Below are 25115 nucleotides of genomic sequence, written 5' to 3'. Positions count from 1 at the left end.
CCAGGGCTACCCAGAGTAACCTGATAGAAGAAGGTTTAGAACAGTGATTCTCAACATTCCTAATGCTGTGACCCTTTAATACAGTTCCTCATGTTGCGGTGACCCCAGCCATAAAATTATTTCATCACCATTTCATGGCTGTAATTTTGTTACTATGTATGTAAATTTGTTACTATGAATCACAATATAAATAGTTTTGTGGACAGAGGCTTGCAACCTACGGGTTAGGTCAAAAACCATTGCTTTAGGAGATAGGGCCCAGTGGGAAGTCTTTATATCACTGGAGGTGTGCCTTCCAAGGAGTTTATAGGACACTGGGGCTCCCCCCACCATTGACTGATGTGGGATGTTCTTCTGGCCAGTAGACTTTATTTCACCATGTTTTCCTTGATGTATTGCCATAGGCTCAAAGTTGTGGCACCAGCCAGTTACAGACTAAAGTAACTAAAACCATGAGCCAAAAATAATCTTTTAAAAGTTGATTATCTTATGTATTTGCTATAATCATAATAAGCTGACTCAATATAGATTTCCTTCTTCTTTGGAGAGGAATTGTTTTTAACTTTTCTCAAAATAATTGTGAACAGTGAGAATAGAATGACTCTAGAATATTTTAAGTAAGGAGGGACAGAGATCAAACCTGTACTGCCTTATAATTTCTTAGGTTTTGTTTTAGTGATGACTGCCACCACCCACTCTTTTTTCAGTTATGCTATTGTTGCTGGAAGGTGACCTTGTTCTTCACAACCTGAGACAACCTCTTGCTTCTACGGTGTTGTCAGATAGGTCTTAATTGGGCCTCTTTGACAACTAGGGACACCCTCCTTTATGCTTTTAGAGCTTATTCTTTGCAGAGAGAACTATTAATGCTTTCTGTTGTGTTGTAACCTGTAGCATTCCCTCCTCCCCCTCCTTCCTTCCTTCCTTCCTTCCTTCCTTCCTTCCTTCCTTCCTTCCTTCCTTCCTTCCTTCCTTCCTTTCTTTTTTTTTGAGACAAAGCTACAAGCAAGCCTAGAGCTCTTGTAGATTAGGCTGGCCTCAAACTCAGAGATCCACCTGCCTGTCTGCCTCGTGAGTGGTCAGATTAAAAACAGGTGCCACCATGCCCTACTATTCCACAATGGCCTGCTCATCCACAATTTTTGAGAGGAAATTTTCAAACCTAACAGAGTAGAAGAAAGCTTAATGTATTAGTTACTTTGCTTATTGTTATGATAAAATACCTGAAAAACAGTGTAATGGAGGAGGGGCTTATTTTGGCTCACAATTTGGGAGTAGCACCAGTAAAGTGCTTTCTGCCTCTACCTCCCAAATGCTGGGATTTTAGACTGGTGCTAGGTTCAGTTTGACAGGTTCTGGACCTCTATCTATTGTTAAGATAAAAAGGCCCTCTAAGGACCCTACCTGCTTGCATTATCACTCGTTTTCCTTCTAGTGCTGATAGCTTCTTACTTTGCTTATGTTATCTCTGCAGTGTTTTTTGTTTGTGTTGTTTTGTTTTACTTTTATAGTGTAGATCTGTTCTCTTGCCTCAGCCTCTTGTACTAGATTCCAGGTGAGAGCCACCTGGTTTAATTTAGCTATTTTCTTTGGTATCCTCAAGAAAGTTATAAAACGAAAGATGTGAGCGATTGGAGTGAGGTTTATTTATTTATTTTGGGTACAGGGTTTCTCTGTGTAACAGCCCTGGATGTCCTGGAACTCACTCACTGTGTAGATCAGGTTGGTCTCAAGCTCACAGAGATCTGCCTGCCTTCTAAACCTCCCAAATCCTGGGACTAAAGGTGTGTGCCACCACTGCCTGGTGAGTTATTTTTTATGACTATTTTTTGAGGATTAAGCCAAGTATCTTTTTTTTAATCATAATTTTATATAAATTGAAAGTAGAGTGATATTTACTCTGTTATGAGTATCTGAGTATCTGATATTAAATATACGCTCTGGGTTGATCACATAATACATGATGAATGGTTCTTTCAATCCAGTTATTCTTTATAGCAGGTGGGGAATTTAATTAATTTTTTTACTCTTTTAAAAAAAATATTTATTTATTTATTATGTATACAATATTCTGTCCGTGTGTATGTCTGCAGGCCAGAAGAGGGCACCAGACCTCATTACAGATGGTTGTGAGCGACCATGTGGTTGCTGGGAATTGAACTCAGGACCTTTGGAAGAGCAGGCAGTGCTCTTAACCACTGAGCCATCTCTCCAGCCCCGGGAATTTAATTTTTTTGACTTATTTTCTGTGTATAAGTGTTTTTCCTGTATGTATGTGTGTTCATCACCAGTATCCCTGGTGTCTGCAGATGTCAAAAGGCCTCAGATCCCCTGGAACTCCAGTTTCAAATGATTGTGAGCTACCATGTGAGTGCTGGGATCCAAATCCAGGTCCTCTGGAAGAACAGTCAGTGTAATGGTCTGTCCTATCCCTTTTAGAGACAAGCCATTCCCCCCCCCCCCCCCATCTAGGCAAACTGATCTTCAACTTCCAACCTGAGCCCTTCCTTTCCACCTCTCTCCCAAAGAGGTAGTGGTTCTTCTCATCTCCCACCCATCATCCCCCATCCCCCCTCTCTCTGCCTCTCTCTCTCTTTCTCTTCCTCTCTCTGCTCTTCTCTCTTTTCCCTTTCCCCTCCATAACCCACTAAATAAATGTCCAACTTCACTGCATGGCGTGCCTATCCGCCATGACTGCTGCTCCTTGTGGGACTGGCTGCTTCCTCTCAGTCTCTCACCCACCACGCCACACAGCTTCCTGCCTAGGACCCACTGGCCTTCATGGCCCCCAGGCCACTTGGGGCTGCCTTTGTGGCCCACCTGCTGCCCACTGCTGCCACTCAGTGTTTCTACTGCTGTGCCCCTCGGAACAGCGCCGTTTTATTTTTACCATTACAGTTAGTGCTCCAACTCCTGGGAAATTTGAAACAAAGTTTTATGTCCCTTTTGCTTATGTATATGCGATGCTATGTGCTTGCATTAGTATTGGTGCGCACAGAGGCCAGAAGAGGGTCAGAAGTAGGGTCCCTGGAACTAGAATTAAAGGTCATTGTGAACTGTGCAACCTGGAAGTTGGGATCTGAACTCTTGGTCCTCAAGAACAGTACACTCTTTCCAGCTGTATGGGAAACTTTTTAATCTGGTTAGATGCAACCAAGAAGATGATACTGAAATTGTAATAGGAATATTTGCTATAATTATGAACAAATAATTTTCTTTTTGTTTATGGAGTCTACCTCCATTTAAAACTTAGATATTTTCTTACTGTTCCCTTAATCAGAACTAGTTTATAGTATGAAAAAGAAGAGTGGGGTTTGGTGATTTAGTCAAATAAAATTTGTCAGAGTAAGTCAATTATAAGGATTACTTTTGGGGGGGGCAGTTACAAAGAGATTTGGGAGCCGAGGTTCCTACTGCTGTGGTAAGTCTGCTTAATACAGATACAACCTGGCATACCCATGGCTGTACAGAGTAATCCACAATTCTGGATCTTGTGTAGTGTGACAGTTAATGTTGCTTTGGGTACTTTTAATTTCTAAATCTCCTGATTTACATTTAAATGAACCATCCTAACATTTCATTAACATAACCTTGCTGTTTAAAAAATTGGCTATGACTAGCATCCTAAGGATAGAAAAGCTTTGGAAGAGACACATTTTAGGAGTGGTGTTTCCATTCTGTTGTAAATGAACTTGTAATGTCTTGTGAGAATGTATATAGCTCTTTCCACAAAGACGCAGTTTGCCAACAGTCAGCTCCCCTGGGTTCTGATGGAACTGTGCTGTATTTCTTTTCTTGCTTTTTCTTTCATACAGGTTGCTAGACAAGCAATCTTTCTGAATTTGTAGCGATATTTTGCTTTATAGACAAGATTACTATTTTTAAGGTAATGAAGACCGAATAACTGCATTTTAACTTTTTATTTCATTCCACTAAGTATAATTCCTCCTGGAAAAACTTAAGGTTGCTGTTTTTCATTAAGGCTGGCCAGCTCTAGCAGATTTTATAATAGATCTTGGAAAGGAGTACTCTGTAAGTTAATTGGAAAACTAGAAGCTGCCAAGAGCCTTAAAAGTTATTTGTTTGGCTATTCTAAACAATACCATTAATTGTAAATAACCAGGAGAATATGACTAAGATTAAGGCAGGAATTTTCTTCTTTGTAGGCTTGGGAATATTTTTAAATGGGTTGCATAAATTCAGTTCTTCTTACACTACTGTGCCCTTTAGAAAGTACTTTGCCAGTACCTTGTGGAATATAAAAATTTTCAAGAATTGTTACCTTTAAACTTAAAACATGGAACACATCAAACTATAGAAAATTAAGTTTAATAAAACAATTCAAAGGCTGTTGAGATAACATAAGTCAGCAGTTCTTAACCAGTGGGTCACAACCCCTTTGGGGGAGTCAGACAATCCTTTCACAGGGGTTGCAGATCGGATATTTACATTACCATTACCATGGCAATAGCAAATTTGTAGTTATGAAGTAGCAACAAAAAACAATTTTATGGTTTGGATCACCACAACATGAGGAACTGTATTAAAGGGTCACAGCATTAGGAAGGTTTACAACCACTGACATAAGTGAAAAGAACACTAGAAAGACCCTTTTACTGCAGACACCATGTACCTTGTCATAGTGGTGGGTGGTGCTATCTATGTAGGCTGGTAGATGAGAAAAGGCATCAGTGGTCTTAATCAGGTGTAAGCCTCACTGACTTTACTAACAGTCTGCCAAGAAAGCGTGTGATGGTTATGAGTGTCACTAAGCACTTTCTGTTAGGTTCTGTGAGGCCCACCCCACAAGAGGAAACCCATGCACAGTACACTAAACTTGGTCAGAAATATGGGTTGGGAAGTCCTAGGTACTAGTGGGAGCTTGCTATAGTTTAGTTAAATTGATGTGTAGTGTAAAAGGGGCTCGAGGGATGACTCAGTGATTCAGAATGCATACTACTCTTGCAGAGGACCCACCCTTGGTTCTCACACCCAAATCAGATAATTCTTGCAGCACCAGCTGTAGGGTATCTAAAGCCTTTGGCTTCCAAGGGCACATGTACAGAAAGGGATTTGTAGGAAGCAGAGGGTTGACAGAGATAGGAAGGAAGAATAATTAGAATGTATTTTATACATGTATGAAATGTCAAAGAACAAATTTAATTAAAAAGAGACCTTAATTTTAGAGCTCAAAGGATGTAGAATATGGAATTCAACCTTAAGAATTATAAAAATTAAGTATTTTTGTTTATAGTTTTATGTGTATAAGTTTTGCTATATGTGCACCACATTCATGGAGTGCCTAGGGAAGTCAGAAAAGGACATCAGGTTGTTACAAGCAGTTGTGAACTGCTGTGTGTGCTGGTAACAGAACAAGAGTACTCTTAACTGCGCAGCTACCTCTCCAACTCTTAATTTTTTTTATTACATTTATTTATTTATATGTATTGTGTGTGTTTTGTGTGTGTGTGGGGCACCTGTGAAGGTTAGAGAATGCTAGAGTGTTGTTGGTTCTCTCTAACATGTGGGTTGTGAGGATGGAATGTATATACTTCAGGCTTTGCAGGAATCTGACCGGCTCATCTATCTCACTGGCCCTCAGTTTTTGGTTTTCTTTGTGTGTGTGTGTGTGTGTCTGTGTGTATGTGTCTGTGTTTTGAGACAGGATTTCATAGTCCTGGCAAGCCTTGATTGATGACTTTTGCTTTGGCTTCCTAAATTCTGGGATTACAAGCATATACCATGTGGTCCACTCATTTTTTCTTTCAAGATTTACTTTTTAAGATTTATTTATGTGTATGTGTGTATATCTGTGTGAGTGAATGCTACATGTTTGTGGGTGTCTTCAGAGGACAGGAGATGATGTCTGGTTCCTTGGAGCTGGAGTTAGAAGTGATTAAGAGCTGCCTGAGGTGGGTATTGGGAACTGTACTCGGGTCCTGTAAGAGCAGGTGCTCTAAACTGCTGAGTGATCTTTATCATCCTCTTTTCTTCTTGTAGACGAGAAAGTTGAAGTTTCAGAGAGAAGAAATGACTTCCCCAAAGTCAGAAAATAAGTTAGTGGAAAAGCTAGTGCCAGAAGCTGGTGTTCTTCAGGATATTGTTCTTTGTAAATTTTAAGATCTATAATTTTGTTTGGGCCTTTTTCAATACTGGGCCGTCAAAGTCCTAACTTGCTTCTGTAGTATAAGTTAATATTGCTTGATGTCACTTTTGTCAGGTGTGTGTGTGTGTGTGTGTATGTGTATGTATATACATTTATTTATTGTGTATTTGTGTGGATGTGTATGCCATGGTATACATGTGGAAGTCAGAGAATACAACTTTGAAGGACCAAGTAGCTCTCTCCTTTTTACTGTGTAGGACCTGAGGGTTGAACTCTGGCTGTCAGACTTGATGTCAGCCTTTATTTGCTGATCCATTTAGCTGGCTGCTTGGCAGGGTTTTTGATTAAAGATTTTGCTTGCATAAGATAAAGAAAATAGGCCATGAATTTGAAAGAGAGAAATGGGGGTGGGTAGAGGTGTGGTTTCCCAGTCCACCCCCAGCGTTGAGAACAGCAGGGTGGGTAATAATCTGAGCATCTTGGGATGGTGTGCCGACAGGGGCCGCCAACCTCTACCTCTGTCCTGCTCAGAAGAGGTGAGAGGCTGGAGGGCTTACCTACCACCTGGGCCGAGCATGCCACAGTCCCCTGTCCCAGCTCTAGCTCCAACTCTTCCACCTGACTTGGTGGGAGAGTTTGGAGGGGATAGCAGGTATTTTCTTGGACTGCTAGCTCCCAAATAATGATACGGAGACTATTAATTATGAAAGCTTGGCCTTGGCTAAGGGTTGTTCCCAACTAGCTCTTAAAATTTAAATTAACCTGTGTATATTAATCTACATTCTGCCATGTGACTTGTTATCTCTGCTCAGTACTGTGCATCCCACTTTATCTGAGTCTGGCTGGTGAATCCCATCTGTCTTCTCCCTCCCCAGAGTTGCTATCTCCGTCTGGAAGTCCCACCTAGTTTGTGATAATTGCCTGGAGTCAATCAGTTGGGCATATCTTTTGAGTTGGTCTTTTTTTGTAGGTCTGTTCTGCCCATCCTCCACTTGGGGAGGCCAGGTGTCATTTTCATTCATTGTGTTTATAGTTCACCTTTGTGTTGTGTTTTTGAAAGTAGCAGAGCCTTAACTTTCTCAGTGGAGCTCACTCTTATCTTACATGGGAAGCCCTGGGGCTCTGAAGCAGGAAAACAAAAAATTCAGAAGATTTTTTTGTTTGTTTGTTGTTTTTAGACTGCTCAAGTTAGACTTTGTCAACTCAGTATTTAGGATGTCCTTGTGATCATCCTCCTGCCTCAACCAAGTGTTCATATTACAGGCATAGACCACCATTTCTACCTTGTTAAAACAGTTTAATTTGGGGGATGGAGCACTTGCTGCTCTTCTGAGGATTGGGTTTCTGGTACCTATATGGCAGCTTATCCAGTTCCAGGCTATCCAATGCTCTCTTCTGACTTCATGGGCACTCTGCATGTATGAGATATGCATACATGCATAAAGGCAAAATAAAACATAAAAATAAATCTTAAATTAATTTCACCGTAGGTGTGTTGGTACACACCTTTAATCTCAGCACTTCAAAGGTAGAGGTAGGTTGATCTCGATGAGTTCCAGGCCAGCCACGGCTACATAGTGAGGCCCTGTCTCAAGTAATATAAAGCCTTAAACCCTGTAACTTTTTAAAAAAAAATATTTATTTATTATATATACAATATTCTGTGTACATGTATGCCTACAGGCCAGAAGAGAACACCAAACCTTATTACAGATGGTTGTGAGCCACCATGTGGGTGCTGGGAATTGAACTCAGGACCTCTGGAAGAGCAGTCAGTGCTCTTAACCACTGCGCCATCTTTCCAGCCCCTGTAACTTTTTTTTTAATTGGCTTCCCAGTATCTGGAAAGCATTTTATTTCAGAAAAATTAGAAGCATTTCTTTGGGAAAGTGAATTGTCGTCAGTGGTAGAGTAACCGTCTCGACTGTGTCAGGCTCTGAGCTTAGTTCCAAGCACTACCACGCTCTCCCCAAAAAGTAAATTAAATTGTGTTGTGCTTGCTCAGTAACTGGGAGTTGCTCTAAATGCCCATTTAGAACTGGTTTTATTTAATCACAGGGTCTAGCCCTCTAATCCTGAAAGGTTGTCTTATTTGTACTGAAGCAGTCTCTTTGAAATGTTAGGAAACTGGGATTCATAGGGCAAATAATTTCTTCTGAAATGTCTTATCTGTGACATTTGATGACATTTACTTGAGCTGTTAGCAGTCTTTAACAACTTAGACCCTCCCAACTCTTAAGGCTTACTGACTACTGGACAAATAACCTTTAAAGACTAAAGTGTATATATATAGGCTGGCCATAATGTAAGCATGGAGAACAAATTCCTTGGAAACTGCATTTTGTGTTGTTAGATTAGGCAAGTCCACTTTTTTTTCATTCCCATTACGTGATTCAGCATTTTATTGATGCTTAGATAATTAAAGTGAAATGCTGAAACTTTGGAAATTTAACATCAATAATTATTATTATAAAATCAGAATCCATTTTCAAATTGTATCTTTGGGTTTCTTGACCTTTTCCTAATTTTATGGAATATGCCTCACTATCAGTTAGTCTGATATTTACTTAATATTAGTTGAAGTTATGTTGTTTTGTGATAAAGTACTACAGAGGTCACAGGTGTCAGATCCAGTGGGGTTGGAGTTAGAGTTGTAAGCTGTCAGATGTGAGTGCTGGTGATTGAATTTGGTCCTCTGGTGCTGACTTCAAACTCACAGAGATCCACCTGCTTCTTCCTCCCAAATACTGGGATTATAGGCATGAACCACCACCAAAGCAGTATGGTGATGCTATTCTGAGCCATTCGTATAGCCCCAGAGTAATGTTTTATCTTTCCTAGTGTATCATGACAAGAGATACAAATTTTGATAATTTGGTTAAGTGTGTATGTTTCATGTTTATTTGTGGTAAGGTAAAGTTAATGCTTTCTTCCTTTGTCATAAATAATCTGGATTTCTATGACATCATGTAGTTATTCAGTATTCCAGTTAGTATCCATCTACTTGGTTTAGGATTTATTTATTTAATCTCAGCAGAGGCATAGGACCAGGTGAATCTCTTGAGTTTGGGGTCAGCCTGGTTTACATAGCAAGATCCAGGCCAGCCAGGGCTACATAATGTCTTAACCCTCTCTCATTAAAAAAAAAAAAATTTTGTGTGTGTATGTCTGTCTGTGGTTTTGTGCAAGTGGGTGCAAACTGCCTGTGGAGGTCAGAGGCATTGGATTCCCCTGGACCTGGAGTTCTGGGCAGTCGCGAGCCACCTGAATTTGGGTCCTTACAGGAGTAGAGCTGTCTCTTCAGCCAAGTGCTTTAGTGTTCTTGATTCTTCTGTGAATCATCTATGCCTATGGGTGTTCCTAAATGTTCATTTCCCCTTTTCTTACCTTTTTAAAGTTTTTGTTATTTTGTGACAGGCTTTTATTCCTTAGCTTAGATTGATCTTTAATTTGTGATCTTTCTTCCTAAGCTTTCTGAGTGCTGGGTAAGTTATATGCTTGGCCTAAGTAGTGTTTTTATTTAAATACATTTTTTGTATTCATTAGGTCTTTTGTTTGAAAGAATTTTCCTGTAATTCATATTAATAGCCTATATCATCTAGAGGATCACAATCTGTTTTATCTAATTAAATCTGTAGAAAAGCTTTTTGAAAAAGATACTGGTTGATAGGTTTTTTTTTTTTGTATAAATGTTAAAAGTTCAAAGTAGTTAAGGTGACTTAAGTGTGCTCTTGGATCTTGTCCTCATTTATCATGTAAAGAATTTAATTTTGTTAATTGTGAAAATAACCTTTTTCCCTGAGTGACTGCATAGTTCCATAATATTAGAAAATATATCTAGGGGTCTGGTGGTGGTAGTGCTTTAGATTGCCTGGAGCTGGAGTTACAGGTGGCTGTGAGCTGCCATATGGATTCTAGGAACCAAATCTGGGCCCTTTGGAAAGGCAGCCAGTGCTTTTAACTATAAGCTGTGAACCATTTCATTAGTGAATTGAGATTTCCTCCTTCCCTTCCTCCTCCTTTTTTTTTGACAGGGTCTCACTATGTAGTTCTAGGGTACTCACTATAGATCAGGCTGGCCTTGAATTTACAGAAATCCGTCAGCCTCTGCTTCCTGAGTGGGGGAATTAAATGTGCATGCTGCCACATCTGTCTGGATTGAGGTTCCTTAATATATAGTGATTTTTTTTTTTTGAGGTAGGGTTTCTCTTTAGCTTTGGAGCCTGAACTCACAGAGATCCTCCTGCCTCTGCCTCCTGAGTGCTGGAATTAAAGGTCTGCGCCACCACCACCTGGCCTATGTATAGTGAATTTGTATTGGACAAATTTTGTTTTTGTTTTCAGTGCTTACTTACAGGAATTTATCATTAGTATATATAAAAGCTACATTTTTCAGCTCTGTCTAACTTTGTAAACAACGGGAATATCGGTGCTTTTCATAGTTGTAGTGATAGTAGAGCATGTCTTGAAAGAAAAACATGCATGACCAGTACTTCTTGGAAGTAGTTATCAGGACTTGTTATCTGCATGGTAGTGTGTTTAAGGTACACTGTTTATCTGCATGAAGCTACTGATCACTTTTCTTTCTTTTGAGGAAGGGTTTCTCTTTGTAGCCCTGGCTGTTAATGGAACTTACTCTGTAGACCAGCTGGCCTTGAACTCAGAGACTCTTGCCTCTGCCTCCTGAGTGCTGGGATTAAAGGGCCAACACAGCCCGGTTTACTAACTGCCTTTAATTAGCAACTTGTCTGAATTGAGTTATTTCATAAGTGTAAAATAATACTATATTTTGAATACCTGGTGCTTAAATAAGACATCTCTAATTAAAAATATATTGATTACATATTGAAATATTTTGGATATTTTGGGTTAAACAAAGTACATTATTAAAATCTGTTTTTTTTTTAAAAATGTTTTCACTGTGGCTACTAGAAAGTTTTAAGTTACATAAATGGTTCATGTTATATTTTTGTGGCATATTGATTCTTTGAAATTGCTAAAGGTATCCATGATATTAAATAGGATTTATTCTCCAGGTTATTAAACCCAGGTTAAATATTCAGAACAGGGAATGGAACAATGGCTCAGTGGTTAAGAGTACTTGTTGCTCTTAATAGAGGACCCTGGTTCCATGTCTAGCATCTACATGGTGGATTGTAGCCATTCATGTAATTTTAGTTCTGGAGGATCTGATGCCCTTTTTGACCTCTTTGGGCTCCTGGCATGCATATGGTGCACAGACATATATGTAGATAAATCAGTACTTAACACATAAAATACTTTAAAGCAATAATGAAGTGAGGTATACCTTTGGGGATACTGCAGTAGATACGGGGGAAAACTAATAGAAAATGTTGCTGTATTAGTTTCTGAAAAAATTTCTTCTTCCCTTCCTCCCTCTCTACCTCCCTCCCTCCCTCCTTCATTCCATCCATCCATCCATCTTGATCAGGGTCTCACTCTATAGCCTTGAATGGCCTGGAATTCGTTATGTAGAACAGCCTGACTTCAAACTCATAGAGATTTGACAGCTTCTGCCTACCCAGTGCTGGGATTAAAAGCGTGCGTCATCAGGCTTGGCAGAAATTTTTTTAAAATACCCTTCACATTAGTTTCTCATGCTGTACCAATGCTGGACTGGAAAAACTGGAACTAGAAATATCTTGGTATCAGAGAAGCCAAACTTTAGGGATTAAGAGGTCATTTGCAGGTTAGTTATAATTATCTCATCTTGTGAATGCTGCTTTACTGATAGGAAAGTCTTTGTTAGAAGTTTATTATGTATTTTATGTTTCTGTTTGACATTTGCTTGATTTTGGCTTTTTGTTTCTTAGAAATGACTGCCGTCCACACTGGCAACATAAACTTCAAATGGGACCCCAAAAGTCTAGAGATCAGGACTCTGGCTGTTGAAAGACTGTTGGAGCCTCTTGTTACACAGGTAAGAATCTGGAAACATAAATGCATAGCTGTTCAAACATTGTTTTGCAATAGGCCTGGCTAACAGACTCATGACCAAGGTTGTTAGCTCAGAGTCTTATTTGAATTGATTGAGCTTGGTTAGTTTGATGATTTGGTTTCATTACTAGCTGAATATCAACACATTTATTTATTTATTTAAAATTATTTTTATTTTGTGCATTGGTGTTTTGCCTGCATGTATGTCTGTGTGAAGGTGTCAGATCTTGGAGTTACAGTTGTTGGTTGTCATGTAGATGCTGGGAATTGAAGTGAACCTGGGTCATCTGGAAGAGCAGTCAGTACTCTTAACTGCTGAGCCATCTCTCAGCCCCACATATATTTATTTAATTCTTTTTGCTACTGTTTTTGAGACAGGGTTTTATATCACCAAGACTGGTATCAAAACTCCTTAAGTAGCTGAGGCTGAACTTAAATTCTCCTGATCCCTGTCTTTACTTTATTAATACTGCTTGGATTAGAGCTATGTGAACCATACCTGGCTATAGTTAATTCTTTAGACTACAGTTGCTACCATTTTCTAAAGTCTTACTGCTGATAGTGAAGGTTATTAGTATGTGGCACAAATGTCCAAATATTTGTGCTTTTCTTTACCCTCCGTTGGAGAGGAAATCAAGGAAAATGGGACTTGATTGTTACAGTTCCTCATTTAGCTTAATGCACCTTTCGTTGTGTAGGATTAGTTGGCAGGTAATTGAATTTAAAGGTGTAGGCTTGGTATATTCTGTTACAATACATGTATCATAATGTGATGGCGTTTATTAACTTAGCAGCTAGCTATATATCTTTCTTCTTTTGTATATATTAGAGGAGAGAGAAAATGAGAATGGCATTTACTGCCTTTAAAAATTGCCTTCCAAGGGCTGGAGAAATGGCTCAGCCATCACAGGCTAGGCTCACAACCAAAAATTGCCTTCCAAATCATAAACTGTTATTTTATGTGTCTATATGTAGCTGTGTGGGGGTTAGGTAGAATATTTGCTTTCTTGAACCCAGTATATACTGTATCTTTCAGGTCTTGTGTTGGCAGATTTATACTGTAACAAATCTTTAATCATCTTCAACCTACAGATCATCTGGCATATTAAACTTATTAATGATGGCTAAAGTTCTGAAACTTTAAGCATCATCACAGTAGGTTTCTGTGGGCAATCTTTCTTTTCTTTATTAAGGACCTTTACTAATTAATGCTAAGATTTGTGTTAATAAGCTTGAACAGACTTCAGAAAGTAAGTTATCTTTTGCAGACTGGTGACAATGACAATGTAGCCTTCTGATAAAGCTAAATTAATTGTTCAACTTGTTCTAGAAATTCTTCACTAAAAAAGGCATTGTACTTATCAGTAATGTTAGTTTTAGTCTATGAAGTCGCTCTAAAACCTAATGATTATTTAAGAAATTAAAATATGCATTGCATTTCTTATCTTGCATATTAAAAAATAAATTATTTTGGAAACTAAATGTAGCATCGTTTTTCTGCTCTCCAATCTGGAAAGTATTGTGCTGTTTCACGCTTAGCAAGCTTTCTAAGTGTAGTGCCTTCCTTCCTAATGGATTGAGGCTTGCTGTCTTTAGATATTAGTCTGTTACTTTTCACTTTAAATAATTATTTTTTTTTTTTTTAAAAAATTTAACTCTTAGGTGACAACCCTGGTAAACACCAACAGTAAAGGGCCCTCTAATAAAAAGAGAGGTCGTTCTAAGAAGGCCCATGTTTTGGCTGCATCTGTTGAACAAGCAACTGAGAATTTCTTGGAAAAGGGGGATAAAATTGCAAAAGAGAGTCAGTTTCTCAAGGAGGAGCTTGTGGCTGCTGTAGAAGATGTTCGAAAACAAGGTAGGTCAATACTTGCTGTACATATGAAGAGATACAGGTCTTTGTAGAAACTCAGTAAAATTTAAAAATTACATTTGTTTATATCTGTACACATACCTGTGTTTGTATTCAGCATGCATGTAGAGGTCAGGATGACTTGTGGGAGTCAGGTTTTTTGTTGTTGTTGATTTTTGTTTTAAACTGTGTGTGTGTTGGGGAATTGAACTTAGGTTGTCAGGCTTGGCAGCATCTGCCTTGACTGATTGAGCCATCTCGCTGGCCGTAACCGGCCTTTTTTTCTCATGGGTTATTCACCTGGGGAAAGTTGGCTGCTGTGCCATAAGAATACTCTGGAAGTTCTGTAGTGAGGAGGTAATGTTCTACTGTCAAAAGCCATCAGCATACGTCCCCATGCATGTGAGTAACTTTGGAAACAGAGATCCATGTGTATCCAAATTCAGATGACAGTACCCCAACCCCAAAGGATCATACATGTTCCTTTGAAGCTACCCTTGTGTTTTGGATGATTTATTAGCCAGCACAAGAATATAAGTTCCTTTCTCTAGAAGGTCTTTATTGGTTCTAAGCCCTGATGTGACTTGTTTTACTAGTATATTAAATAAATGCTTATCTAAGGAAATGCCTTTTGGTATCTATGGAAACATCTGGTTCCTAAAGGTAGTTTAGATGTGTTTGCTCTGTATCAGTGTTGACTACTTTTGATTAGATAGGAGTTTCTAGATTTTTTTTTTTAAGTAAAGGACCAGGTAACATTTTAGTCTTATTGGCCATAGAATCTGTGCTGAAACTGTTCAGCCCTGCTGTTGAGTTGGGAAAGAAACTATGGAGAATGTATGCACAAATGTACAAAGGTATGATCTAATAAAATTTATAAAAGCAGAAGTATTCTGTTTTGAAATACAAAATACAGTTTTCTAATTCCTAATCTAAGATTTTTACCTGTTTAGTAATGTAAGTTTGTTATATTCAAAGAAGTATTTGTTTATATATTTATAATATTTTTGAATTTGAAGTCATACCTTTTGTGTTAGGGGCTTGTGTGTGCCCTGTGCTTTCTTTTCTGTGCAACCATGACTAATGAATGCATATAGTTTCGTACCATAATTTTCTTTTTGAATTAGTCTGTTATATAAATAATGTGTATGAAAATTTGGGTACCTTAAAATACCACTTAATGCTGTACGTGTGTCAGAAACACCCACATTGATAAAACTCAGGTCCATCTTTCCTTCAGGGTAACAAAATGACCAGGCGAGTTTCCCATGACAAATGGGAGCCAGTTATCAATTTCAAGACTTTTAAACTCCTATGATCTAGGGTTCCATTATAATGTCAGTCTACTTAAACTAGGTGCTGAACCTTAAACAGACTGAAGCATATTGCTGCTTCTCATATGTGCCCTTTCTTTGATTAGGTCAGTCCTAGCCTTGAGTGGTGTTTTTTTCCTAGTTCTTATCATAATGATAATTAAATGGGTTGCCCGCCTCTTTCCAGCTTATTTTGTAGTCTGCTGTTCTTTCTCTGTGGTACTTAAACACGGTACCTGGTTTGTGATAGGTACATGTTTTAGGATAATTAACTGTTTCCTAAAGAGTACAGTGTGAGTCTGTATTTCCTTTCTCAAAATTTAAGTGTGTTTTACTTCTCTTTGACAAATATGAATGTTTTCATGTAGGTGGAGACTCAAAAGAGTTGATACAGTGCACATGGTGCGAGAGTCATCATCCTTCCAGTATTTTTAGTATGTTCACAGGGTTAAGCAACTGTTGTCCTAAGTTCAGAGCATTTCTGTTACCCCCAAAGTCACCTTTTACTCATCATTAATCACTGATGTCTTTTATATACAGTAGGTTCTTTTTCTTTTTAATTTTTAAAGATGGAGGTCTTGCTACTTAGGTCAGACTTGCCTGGTACATGGATCATTTTGCCTTAGTTTCCCAAATTATCATTAGTGTTTGCCGTCATGCCTGCCCCCATGGATATGTATTTCAATAGTTCATACAGAGGAGGGCTGCCTCGGATTATCTTAAGTGTATTTAATGAGTCCTTGAAAATGAGAGTTCTGACTAGTAAAAGAAGGCACTTAGCTGCCTAAGGGACATTCACCTGACAGATGAGATGATTTAAGTGATTAGAAATGGAGAGCCAGGCTGAGCTGGTGCACACCTTTAATCCCAGCACTTGGGAAGCAGAGACAGGCGGAGCTCTGAGTTTAGGCCAGCCTGGGCTACAGAGTGAGTTCCAGGATAAGCCAGGGCTACACAGAGAACCGTTGTCTCACAAAAGGGAGGTTTCAAAAATAGGATGGTGATGTTAAATTGGATGTGGGGAAATGAGGAATAGTTTCTGTATTAATTGCTTTGTCTTAGTTGTTATAAGAAAATAACCAACAAATGAAACATAAAGAAGCTATTTTTGGCTAAGAGTTGGAAGGGATACCGTATAGCCTGGTGAGCCAAGGTGTGTTAGCAGGACAGAGGTGTGTGGTCTCATTGCTCCTTTAGTCAGGAAGCAGAGAGTTATGAATATTCTCAGTTAACCCAGTCTAGATAATCCCACGTAAATATGCCTAGAAATTTGTTTCCATGATGAGTCTAAATCTGAACAAATTGTTACTCAAGGTAACTGTTACATACCTTCTATTGGAATAGGATTTTACTTGATGGTTGTTGTGAGGCTTGCCTCTTAGAAAGTTTAGGCAGGAAGATTGAAAGTCACACCTGGGCTACATGTCAGCCTTTATCCTTAAAAAAAAAAAAAGAAAAGAAAGAGAACAACAACAACAACAAAAAACACCCACCAAGCTAAAACAGCAGGGCTTGTAATATTGGGCCTCATCAGCATTTTGTTTCAAAAGCTGATGATAGGGGCTTGCTCTAATACTAGCAGCTTTGTCCCTGCTGCTCATGTGTACACCTGGGTGAAGACTAGAAGAAGCAGAGGCACACCTTTATACAATCTTGCATTGTTTCCAATAACATTTTTTTTTCCCTCTCAGGAAAGAGGCCAAGTCTAGCATGGGCCACAGAATAGCTTTGTCTTGCGGGGAGGGGTACCAACAAAAAACAGAAAGAAAATGAAAGAGGGTTCAAGTTAATACATGATTGAGTAAAAGCAAATCTTCTAGGAAGAATGTATGTTAGAAAAAAACAGAATGGGGCCGGCTGGTTGACTGTGTGTGTTCCTCTGATGGGGAAGACATTCTTTTAGTAGTGTCCTTAGTTTTTTAGTTGCTCTACAGATACCATGACCAAGACAGCTTACAGAAGGACATGTTTATTGGGGCTTAAAGTTTCAGAGGGCTAGTTAAGAGTCCATGATGATCTTGCTTGGGAGCATAGAGGCAGGCAGGCATGGTGCTGGAGCAGTAGTGGAAACACTGGGAATGGTGTGAACTTCTGAAACCTCAAAGCCCATCCCAAGGGACACTTCTCATTGAAACAGCTCCACCAACTGGGACCAAACATTCAAATATGAGCCTGTAGAGGCAATTCTCATTCATAAATATCACCAAAGCAGAAAGGCTGTTTTTTTTCTTTATGTTTTGTTGTAGAATTTATAATTAGGACACATGGGCTAGAAACGTAAATTAATAGAATGAATATAGAAAGAATGATGAGAAGATAAATACCAGGTTAGAAATCTTCCTTAATGTGTTAGAACATTGGATCTTGAAGTTGAGAAGAAAAAGGGAATGCCAATCCAGTGAAGTAGGAGCACATGCAGATTGTTCTTGGAGAATGTTGAGGCTCGTGCTGCAGGACAGTGTTAATAGAGCACTGGAGACAGGAAAGGTTAGGAGAGTCTGGAGGTTTGGCTTGTATGCGCAAGGTCCTGGGTTTGATCTCAGAAAACATTCTTCCCCGTAAATGGTCTAGAAAATTACTATGTTCTGTGGGTTTTTTTGTTTTCAGGCCCAGGCTAGTCTTGACTTTATTCTTCAATTCAGTCTCTCACTTTTGTGTATGTTATTACCCTTTCTTTCTCTTGGACAATTCTTTTTTTTTTTTTTTTTAAAGATTTCTTTATTTATTAAACATACAATGTGCTGGCAAGGAAGGTACAAGGTCTCATTACAAATGGTTGTGAGCCACCATGTGGTTGCTGGGAATTGAACTCGGGACTTCTGGAAGAGCAGCCAGTGCTCTTACCCTCTGAGCCATCTCTCCAGCCCCCGACAATTCTTGATAATTGTTCTTATTGTATATTTTGTATTAGGCTTAGAACGTTCTTATTTAGACAAAAACAGGAAATGTTGTGGGAATTCATTCCACCAGTAGCTTTGGGGTACTGGCCTTAAGGTGTGTCTTGTCTGTGGACATGATCTGTTAAGAGAGACAGGTCGGTTTACACGAGCTCTTGGATTGTAAAGACTGGATCAGGCCAAGTGAAGCAGCCTCTGGCTGGTTCCCAGCTTCCTTGGTCCCAGCTCTGTGGTTCTTGCTACAGGTATGCTCTTGGCTTAGGGCACTATTTAAGGAGTGGCTTGGAATGCCAGGTGTGGAAGGGAAGAGCTTGAAGGGAATGATGTAGGATCACAGGATTCTATTGTTGGGACAGGTTCACAGCTTCCCATATGCTCCAGTACATAAGTGATACAGAGCTCACTCCCTCAGGAAGCAGCCCTTTCCAGTATTGGTTTGTGTTTATTTTTAAAACTTTTTTTTTAAAATTTAAATTGAAATGTTTAATTTTAAGAAATTCTACCATCTGGGCAACATCAAATATAAGGAAAAGAGGTGGTGCATGGGAGAGTAATCTTTGAGCTTTGTTCTCCCGGGAAGGTTGAAGAGGTTGAGAGATGGGAGAGTCTAGAGGCAGGACTCTAAGCCTGGACACGTTGTCACTGCTGTGTGCTAACAAGGGGATGGAGGGAAAAATGTAAAGGAATAAGTTTTCATGCATGTTAATGTGTGCAAATAACTGTTCTTTTAATAGATAAACTAAGGGAGTTGGTACATGAAATAATGTCATTTATTTTCTTGTGACCTGAATCATTTTAGGAACATGTTGAGGCAATGGTGGGTGCTGAGAACTGAGGCAAATTATTTAAATTTGAAAGTATTTGTTCCAGGAACTTGGGATGTAGCTTAGTTGGTAGAGTGCTTGCTTAGCATTTTTGAGACCCTGGGTTTGATCTCAATGTCACATAAAACCAGGCAGAGTGGCATTCCCCTGTAATTTCATTACTCAGTAGGTGGAGACAGGAAGTTCTAGGTCATCCTTAGCTACATAGTGAGTTCAAAGCCAGTCTGGGATACATGAGAATTTCTCTGAACAAAAAAGAAAAGGGAGAAAAAAACCCTCATCTCAGCATAGAGCCATTTGCATTCAGTGCTACCAATTTTTAGTCAAGTTAGCATTGCTTGACAATATTTGGTCCAGTAATTTAGTGATACTCACAACAGTCAATTAATAGGTTGCCTTATTTTAACTTTTTTTTTTATTACATCTGTAGATTTTATATAACTACTGCCAAGGTACAAGGACTTGTTCATTTTTTTTTTTCAAGGATCTCATCTACTTCTTGATATTCATTCATATACCTCTCCTCCTTCCTGAACCACTTTGTAATTCTGTCCTTCTAAGGCTGTTACATTCATCTTTTGAGATTGGCTTTTTCTCCACTGAGAATGATGTATGATTTGAAGGTCTACGTAATAGTTGTTTGAACTTTTAACTGCTATTCTGTAGAATGGTTATGACTTACCATGGGAAAGTAGAGATGCCTCTTGCATTTTATCCTCTTAACAATTTTTTTGTTTTGTTCATAAAGACTTTGTTTTATTTTAATTATGAACATATACATATGTGTCTGTATTTATGTATGTGTATATGTATGTGGGTCTAGGTGCACTAGAAGGCCAGAAAATGTTGGGTGCTCTGGAGCTGGAATTACAGGCAGTTTTGAGCTGCCTTATATGAGTGCTGGTAACCAAAACTGGGTCATCGGCTAGAGAAATCTGCAGTCTTAACCATTGAATCATTTTCTGGTCTTTTAACATTTTCTCCCCTACAGTAAAACTTTAATTTTGATTAAGTCTACTGTATTGGTTTCCCATACCATTTATGCATATAAATTCTTCATGAAGATTTTTATGTTTTCTTTTAAAAATTTTCATTATCATTTTATCCTTTCATCTGTTTGTCCTCCCTCCCTCCCTCCCTCCTTCTTTCTCTCTTTCGGTCATTGGGAGTGTTGAGACAGGTTTCTGTCCTGGAACTTACCATGTAGATCAGGTTGGCTTTGAATTCACAGAGATTCCCCCTGCTGGGATTAAAAGTGTGTGCCACTATATCCAGCTACTTTTATGTTTTTAGACTATGTATATAAACTTGAGCTGTTTGGATTGTATTTTTTTTTTTTTAAATCAGGTTAGTGTTTAGGTCACTTTCTCCTCCCATTTTGCCTGTATAGAACCCAGTTGTGCCAGCATGTTGGAAATGTTGTCTTCTCTCAATTGAACTAATTTTGCACATTTGTTAACAATCTGTTGATTGTACTTGTGTGGAATAGATCTGGGTTCTGTGTTTCCTTCCATTGATGTATGGGTCTTCATTTCCCTTTGGCCAGTTCCACACAGCCTTGGCTGTAGAGCTTAATTATTATTATTTTTTATTTCTTTGACTGAAAAAGAAGTAACTTGAGGGAGGAAAATTTTATTTCACCTCACAGTTCCTGGGATAGACTGCTCACGGCTGTGGTAGTGGACTCTTCTGCCATCTGGGTGGATCAGGAACAGATGAGGTGCTGGTGCAAAGCTGCCTTCCTCCAGCCCTTAAAATTCCTGGAAAAAACTCTTCATTTGTATCATATAGGTCTTGGGGATAAAACTTAAATTTAGCAATAATTATAAATATTTAATTAAAAAAAAATTAGCTGGGAGGTGATGGTGCACTCTTAAATCCCAGCACTATGGAGGCAGAGGCAGGTGGATCTTTGAGTTAGAGGCCAGCCTGGTCTACAGAGCAAGTTCCAAGTCTGTTGCTACACAGTGAAACCTGTTTGAAAAAAAACCAACTAACTAAATAAATATATAAGTGTGTATATATTATATTTATTATTATACATATTTATTATATATTATTATTTGGTTATTTTGGAAATTGAACAGTGGGGCTTTGTTCATGCTAGGCAAGCACTTTTCTGTGGACCCACATCCCTATTTCTAGTCAAAACTTTATATCATTTTCTTTCCATGTTATTAGGTTTAATATTGTTAATATTTTTATTTAAGCTTTATATGTGCATAATGTCTTTGTGTATACATGTCACAGGTGTTTGGGTGCTTGGAGAGGTCAGAATTGTTGGCTTCCCTAGAGTTGGAGTTGTATGCTTTTGTGAGCTGCCTAATGAGGGTGCCATGAAATGAATTTGGAAGAACTGCAAGTGTTTTTAAATGCTGAGCCATCTCTCCAGCCCCAAGAGTAATATGTGGGTGCTTTTTGTTTTTTAAAGTATGAATTGTTTTTTTGCCATGTGTGTCAGGGTCCCCTGGAACTGGAGTTACAGATAGCTGTGAACTACCAATGGGTGCTGGGAATTGAACTGGGTCCTCTGGAAGAGCAGTCAGCGCTCTTTTAACTCTTGAACCATCTATCTAACCCTAATGTTTTTTCTTTCTTTTTTTAATTTCAAGACAGGGTTTTTCTGTTTAGCTTTGGAGCCTGTTGTGGAACTAGCTCTTATAGACCAGGCTGGCCTTGAACTCACTGAGATTCACTTGTTTTCTGCCTGTTGAGTGCTGGGATTAAAGGTGTGTGCCACCACCGTTTACTTTTGTTTCTATCTTTTTAATATTTTGAGTGAGTGAGTGAGTGTGTGTGTGTTGTATGTATGTATGTATGTATGTATGTATGAGATGTAACCCTGCAATGATACATGTATGGAGATCAGAGGACAATTTGCAGGAATTGACTCATTCTTGCTCTCTCTCAGGGACTGAATTTAGGTCCTCAAACTTAGTGGCAAGTTCCTGTATCTCAGCCATCTTTATTATGGCCCAGGCCTCTGTCTGTCTGTCTATCTATTTTATAAAAGTGTTTTATGTGTATGGGTCTTTTCCCTGCATATATATATCTGTATACTATATACATGCCTGGTGCCCGTGAAGGCTAGAAAAGGGTGTCAGATCCACTGGACAAGTTACAGATGGTGTGAGCCGATGTGTAGGTGCTGGGAATTTAACCTGGGTCCTATGGAAGAGTAGCCAGTGCTCTAAACCACTGAACTATCTTCAACCTGGGGCAGAAACATTTTCAAAAAATTGTAATAATACAACAAAACACATACAGCTTGGTGAATTATATAGCTTGGTAACCATTTAGAAAATTTCCTAAGGCTCATAGTTTCTAGGTATTTAAAGGATTTTCTCTCTCTCTCTCTCTCTCTCTCTCTCTCTCTCTCTCTCTCTCTCTCTCTCTCTCTCTCTCTCCTTTTGAGGTAGGGTTTCTCCATGTAGCCTTGGCTTACCTGGAACTCATTCTGTAGACCAGACTGGCCTTGAGCTTACAGAGATCTGCCGTTCTCAACTGGGATCAAAGGCACGGGCCACCACTGCCTCACTAAAATATTGTATTTTGTAAATCATTTTCTAGAAGAGTTTTATCTTCAGTTTAGTGATGTTCATTGAACCTTAGCAATTATGTGCTATAGAAATTCAGCTCAGAACTGTTTGAACTTGGAGGAAATTTGAACATTTGCAATTGGGATTCCTAGGAGTCTATCTCCTGAGTTTAGTTATTGGTCAAAGATCCAGGGGCTTGAGACCATAGGATTCTCTTAACTTCCAGTTTTGGTCATTTGATTTGCCTCTGTTGTATGCACTGTGTACATACACTAGTCAAGATGCCCACAGCAAGATAGTCATCTTAGTTCGGTCACCAGCAGAAAATCTTTTCTTCCTCAATATCTATAACTGGTCCAGCTTGACTCTTGCTCAGTCTGGAACAGGCTTTCTGTTGGCAGAGGACAATGAAACAAATCTGAATTCATCTTTATAACAAGACCCTAGGGGAGAATTCTCTAGAGGATCATGTATACTCCATAAAGTGATATGTAAGAAAAAAGGTGTTATTCTTGATAAGTGCTAGGATAGTCCTGTTAGATTTTTTTCTTTTGTAAGTTTAAAATGTCTCCTTTCAAAAAATACTGCTGTTGGGCCTGAGAGATGACTTAGTGGTTAAAAACATTTGCTATTCTTCTAGAGAACCCAAATTTGTTTCATAGGACCCACACTGAGCAGCTCACATTTGTGTGAACTCCAGCTCCAAGGGATCCAGCACCTTGTTCTGGTCTCCGTAGGATTGTACACATGTGGCATATATACAATAAATTTTTCAAAATTGGTCTATTGAAGCTGTTGTGTAGCTCAGTGGTTAAGTGCTTACTTAGTACCCTATGTCCCACATGTAAGTACTAAGTCAGTAAGTTTGATCTCCTACAGCAGGGAAAGATTGCACTATTTGGTGCATGTGAGTCTCTGAAGGCAGTGCTGACTGTCTGTAAATATTATTAGTTCTCTTTGCTTTTCTTATTAATTGCAATTCTATTGGTGTGTGTGTGTGTGTGTGTGTGTTGTATGTATCAGGGAGGAAGGGAAGGATGGTAGGTGGGCAGGCAGGTAACCAATTATAGAGAACAGAGGACAACTTTCAGGAGCCAATTCTCTCCTTTCAGATGGGGTTGCAGATTGAACTCAAATTATCTGGCTTGTTCTGCAAGTACTTTTAGTTCTGAGTCAGAGACTAGAATGGCCCTGGAATTCCCCAGATGTAGAAAGTTGACCTTGAATTCCCGATCATTTTCCTTCTGACACCTGACACCACCTTGCTTGGCTGATAATGTAACTGTTATATACTTCTCGGTCTGTAGGGTTGTTCTCCTGGTGAGCATCAGATAACTTAAAGAAACAGCAGTGTGAACCTTAATCTCTTCCAAATGGCTAGAAGGTGACGAGAGGTGAAGAGAGTTTGTTTAGTAAATGGCCAGCAAATCTAAAGAGAGTGCTTTAATATTTGGTTTGCAGTATCCCTCCCCACTTCATGTCTTTTTTTTTTGTAGTAATTGTCTTAAGATTTTGGAATTTCTTAAGTTCTGGCATTTGGGTCACTATTCCATTTTAGATAAACTTTGCTAAATAATGCCATGCATTGTAGAGATAAGATTTCAGCTTATTGGAAGCAACCAAAATTGTTCTCTTCTGAGTATCAATCTTTATATGAGTCAGTCCCTCCCTCTTCTCCTCCCTTTCTTTTTGAACTCACTATATAGCTGGTCCTGGCTTTGAATTCTTTTTTGTTTTGTTTTGTTTTTCGAGGCAGGGTTTCTCTGTAGGTTTGGAACCTGTCCTGGAACTAGCTCTTGTAGCTCATACTGGCCTTGAACTCACAGAGATCTGCCTGCCTTTGCCACCAGTGCTGGGATTAAAGGTGTGTGACATCACTGACTGACTTTGAATTCTTGATCATCTTCCACCATCTCCTGAGCTGTGAGATAACAATCATGTAAAATATGACTGATTAGTTTCAAAGCAAGAAAGATTGTCTATCAAAGCTCATGACTTTATAAACATAGTCATCTCCAACTACCTTTTAAAAAAAGATTTATTTATTTAACAGTATTCTGTCTGCTTATATGCCTACAGTCAAGGAGAAGGGCACCAGATTTCATTACAGATGGTTGTGAGCTACCATGTGGTTGCTGGGAATTGAACTCAGGACCTCTGGAAGAGCAGCCAGTGCTCTTGACCACTGAGCCATCTCTCCAGCCCTTGACAAGTGTTTCTACCTTGCAACGCTGAGTCACTCAGCATTTGGGAAAAGATTAAGGTTAAGTCAGTTCTGTTTTCAGATTGGTGTAGTAACTTTCTTCATTAGATCTAGTAAGTTGGCTGATTTTTCTCATAGTCTTACTTTGAGTTCTGACTTGCTCTTTGCCTTTTTCTCTTTGCTGCGTGGGTAAAATTGTCCAGTTTTTTCCTTCCTATGTGTGTCTGTCTTCATTCATCCTTTTATATATCTAAATCTGTTCTAAGAACATCCATTGCATTTCCTACTCTTCATGTGTTCCTAAGGCCTATGATTAAGTTAAAAAAATCAAAAAACCAAACAAAAAAATTGTTCATAATGCCTCATGCCTCCAGTCTCATTGCTTAATTCTTCTCTTGCTCTTCATTTTAGTTGAAAGCAAGA

General features: G+C 38.9%; 1 protein-coding gene across 1 annotated transcript in view; it reads left to right on the top strand.

Annotated features, from left to right (window-relative positions):
• Positions 1 to 25115, top strand: part of Ctnna1 (catenin alpha 1) — a 125664-nt gene that overhangs the window by 13328 nt on the left and 87221 nt on the right. Inside the window, exons 2-3 of the mRNA XM_050135028.1 lie at positions 11941 to 12047; positions 13727 to 13922. Coding sequence (XP_049990985.1) covers positions 11943 to 12047; positions 13727 to 13922 — 301 coding nt within the window. The 5' untranslated portion in view covers positions 11941 to 11942. The remainder of the gene's footprint in view (positions 1 to 11940; positions 12048 to 13726; positions 13923 to 25115) is intronic.

The sequence above is a fragment of the Alexandromys fortis genome, unplaced genomic scaffold, assembly GCF_014885135.2.
Source record: "Alexandromys fortis isolate MF-2015 unplaced genomic scaffold, M_Fortis_MF-2015_v1.1 scaffold_25, whole genome shotgun sequence".
NCBI classification, from domain to species: Eukaryota; Metazoa; Chordata; class Mammalia; order Rodentia; family Cricetidae; genus Alexandromys; species Alexandromys fortis.
The sequence above is the reverse complement of the archived record's forward strand: the minus strand, read 5'-3'. Positions and strand labels throughout refer to the sequence as shown.